General features: G+C 41.6%; 1 protein-coding gene across 1 annotated transcript; it reads left to right on the top strand.

The window, feature by feature from the left end:
• The first annotated feature begins 842 nt into the window (after positions 1–842).
• Positions 843–3,892, top strand: LOC139447961 (uncharacterized). The gene is made up of 3 exons (XM_071229466.1): positions 843–1,063; positions 2,684–2,847; positions 3,483–3,892. The coding sequence occupies exons 1-3, from the start codon at positions 843–845 to the stop codon at positions 3,890–3,892; spliced, it is 795 nt and encodes a 264-aa protein (XP_071085567.1).
• Positions 3,893–4,227: the final 335 nt, after the last annotated feature.

Here is a 4,227-nt window from a genome sequence, read left to right as displayed (position 1 = left end):
GGTGCAAGGCCCCGCTCCACAAGGCGATCGTACGGTAGCGCGACGACAGTCGTTGGTCAAAGTTAAAGTATATGAGTTGCGATAACCTTAACGCTACGATAATTTTGTGGAACGGACCCCTGAATTCTAAAGGTGGACCGTTGGATGGTATTAAATTCATACGTTTCAACTTTTGACGTATTTGAAGTATTACTGTGTTAAACTCAGTTGGATTATGCCGTGGATCGTGTAGGTGTCAGCCTATTCACACTCAACAGTATAATTCTAATAACGTTATAAATGGCCAGTAATAAATAAAATACCAAACTCGCTCCCGTGTAAAACCAATATTATGAAACTCGTGAATAGTTATGGTATCTGACGAGCGAAAGCGAGTCAGATACCAGAACTATTCACGAGTTTCATAAAATTGGTATTACACGAGAGCTCGTTTAGTATTCTATATTACCACACGCATTCTCGTTAGATACCATTTTTACGAAACTCGTGAACTTTCTGTCATATCTGACCCCGCTTTCGCGCGGTCAGATACCATAGAAAGTCCACTCGTTTCGTAAAAATGGTATCTAACGAGAATGAGTATAGTATTCTCTATATAAGCATTGACTGTGTATTTATTTCGGTTCATTGAGGTATGAATCGAAAAGAATACACAGTCAATCCTTAATTTAATCTGATGAACAAAGAGCTGGTTTGCCGCCGTGTTGATGCAACGCTTTAGAAAAGGCTCCGTAATTGAAATGATGACGTCACAGTATTATGACGTCATAGTCGTTCCTATGACGTCAAGTTAGTAACTGTTCACCATCTCGACGCAAAGCAGTCACCATAAAAAAAGCAACATGGCGCTCTTTAGGCATATCTTACCGAGAAGTGTGACGAAACGCAACTCCAAAGACAGTTTAACATCAAACAGCACCAACTCTCTCGTGAGTGACGACAACACGGACTGGAAGGTACCTCAGGCAGACGACAGCGTGTGTGACATCATCGACATCTTCATTGATGACATCAAATATGACGACAAAAGGGTCGATCTAAACTCACACTTTTCACTTCACAGGTAAAATTTTATGTTACTCGATAATTATAACATATCGGAACATTCTTAGTATTTTGTGAAGAAAGGAACAGTTGACAGATATTTCTGAAACGTTTCTAATCTATTTTGTACACAAGTGTGACAACTTAACACTTTCAACTATCAAAGAACATCATAGCATTCTTGCCTTGGTCTATATTAAGTATTAAATCAATTTCCGGTACACCTACAGAATACAGGCTATGTTAGTTTGATATAATATGGCAGCACGCGACAACGAGACAATTCTTTTAAAATAGGGCGATGACCTACACATAGGCAGAGAAAAATGATTTGCTTGTTTTTTGGTATGGTTGGCAAGAATGCAGTATACCGGATACCGCCATTTTGGTTAGGGATGTGCACGAGCTCATTCCTTAGTAACGGTTTCTATGTACTGATATGCCTAAGTCATGTGTGACGTGCGAGTACTCTCACCACAAAGGTGGTCGTTCCACAAAAGTCGATCTTAGCGCTCCACTCATTAGTCTTACGACAGTCGCAGTGCTAAAGTCACTTTCTGGAACAAACCCAAGACTTTACCAAAGCTTATTGTCAACACTATTGCATATCCAGGATGAGGGCCGGATGGAGGGTGGACGGCTCAATGGTTAAAGGGCAAGTTCACACGGAAATGAACCTATTTTTCTTGTACTTTTTCCACATTAAAAGTGCTAACCTAGAAGTGTCGTAGACAAAAATATAAAGATATCACAATTAATTAACATATTTTTGTCATTAAAAAGATTTATATATTTCACATTTACCAAGTGTTCTATTTCCGTAACAAAAACACCATGGCTTATGCCCCTTGCAATATGACGTCATTGGTGCCAATTGATAAACATAATGACGTCATCATGCTTTGTTAGAGCCGCTTCACGTGGTGTAGGTACAGGTGTGTGATTCTTGCGTCTCAGATGCCAGCCAGCATAGTGTTATGCTGAGTCACCACTGCGCCGGAGTGTGTCGTAGGCCATGTTGTTTTACCGCAAACTTGTACTTGATATCTTTTGCGTTGAGAATAGACAGGGACACAGTTGAATTGGCACCAATTACGTCATAATCTAAGGGGGATAACTCAGGCCTGTTTACCTCGAAAAACGAAGGCCTCATAACGGCATAGCATTTTCACACTATTGTGAGCTTCCTACATTCACTGTGAAAAAATGAGTGTATATTTTCAAACACATATACTAACTAATCCTAAAATTGCGTTTTGTTTAGAAAAAGAAAGAAAGTGATTTTTGCGTGTACACTTCCCCTTTAAAGTCGCCGCAATTTGGTGTGCATAATTGTGTCCCTTTCGCACACCAGGATCCGATGGTCGTGGGTTCGAATCCAAGATTCGCGCTTATGATAACATTTAGAATGAACTCTTACTCATTGGTTTTAGCAAAGCTGCAACGTCCGCAGCCTTCGTCACTTCGGGCTTTCTTAACCCTTTTAACTGACCAGCCTTGAGAAAGATTTGGAAGTGGCGTTAACCTGTTTTACCCACTAACACACCCACAATTTCACCCACTAGCTAAGTCATCCATGTCAATGACATAGTAACATAGCCCCGAAAGGATTTCATCAAATCTCGTGTGATCTGTGCAGGAGACGACACCGGAAGTTATCCCGCATGAAGCGAGGTCTGCTGGAAATGGAGTCAGAAATGAAGGAGTTACAGCGCATGCTCACCAGAACGGAAGCGGAAATAAAGGCGGTTGAAGGCGAAGCAAAGGAAAAACTGGGAGAGCTGGAGAATGTTCTAAAACGTGGTAAATTAAATCAGACTGTCTTGATGTGTGCCAATTAACGTTGATCTTATGTCAAAAGTGAAATTGTTGGAAGGAATTAAGAGAGCCGGATGTTTCAAATGTTGGTATATCGCGCAGATCATGATATCAAACCCAGGACTCTCAATGCTTCTCAAGTTTCAGGACTACATAATGTTAAGGCAAACAATGCCTTTATAATACGCATCTATGGCATTAAAACGTTAAATTTGCAAAACAGTGTTTCTCAATCACCCATCATGCCTGTGTTGCCTTTCGAAGATGTCCCCTAAACCCCTATGCACAATGATAAACTGTGGCCTAATATTACATCACTTGTAAGCATACATTGTTTAAAACGTGTTTTTTTTACCACCATGAAGATCGGGGTAGAAAAGGTCTTCAGCAACCCATGTTTGACGTATATAAAAGGGATCGCGTGATCAGGATCGCTGACGTTCTTGATGCAAGTCATCGTACTACAGTTGATTAGATCGATGCTCATCACTGGATTGTCTGGTCTAGACTAGACTCGATTAATTACACACCGCCTTAATATAGCTGGAATATTGTTTAGTGCACCGTTAAACAACAAACGATGTGTTTTGTGTTTTTGCTGACCGTGATCTGTTTTTCAGTTGATGTAGAGACAGAGGTGGAAGTGAAGAAGAAGGAGCCTTTATTGTTTAAGAAATACACCAACCTGAAGACACCATCCGACTGCAAAAATCTCATCAGAACTGTCCGACAGAAACAGAGGGCGCTGCAACACCTCGAGCTGCTCGTCTACCGGAAGTACGTCAGATTGCAACATAGCGGAATACCAAGCCCGGAAAAACCGAAAACGAAGATGTATTCACTCCTTCCGGTGAAGCCCGTGAGACTGAAACCGTGTAAGACATTTTCTGGACCTAAAGACGTTCCTGAGGGCGTGGTGTTTGTTGAGATTGAGGACCTTAAAAACCCTGAAAGCCCCACTAGGGACCTGAGGACGGAGGAAGACATGTCACGCATTTCGTACGGCGTGCCTCTTGAGACCGAGGTGTGATACGCAATGCTTATCGGGGGTATGGGTCGCCCATTTGTCTAAGGCGCGGTATTCGTGGATTCGAATTCCAGGTTCGCCCTGATTATGTGTCGCGGTCCGTCAGTATTATACCCATCATCTCTGTTTTCACAACGAAATCGAAGCCCTGCATCACATCGGGATCTCCTCCTACACCGGGATATAACCGAAATAAAGTCAACTCACTCACTCACTGAATAAATATCAGTTATAATGTATCACTGACATTATTTTCCGTTTTTAAATCTCATACTGTTTCGTGAGTGCTCACATACGTCCAAAGTGGTAATGTACAAAGCGATCATTGCGCTAAGGAG

This window comes from Haliotis cracherodii, unplaced genomic scaffold (genome assembly GCF_022045235.1).
Source record: "Haliotis cracherodii isolate W230 unplaced genomic scaffold, xgHalCrac1.p SCAF_7, whole genome shotgun sequence".
In the NCBI taxonomy this organism is placed as follows: Eukaryota; Metazoa; Mollusca; class Gastropoda; order Lepetellida; family Haliotidae; genus Haliotis; species Haliotis cracherodii.
The sequence above is the reverse complement of the archived record's forward strand: the minus strand, read 5'-3'. Positions and strand labels throughout refer to the sequence as shown.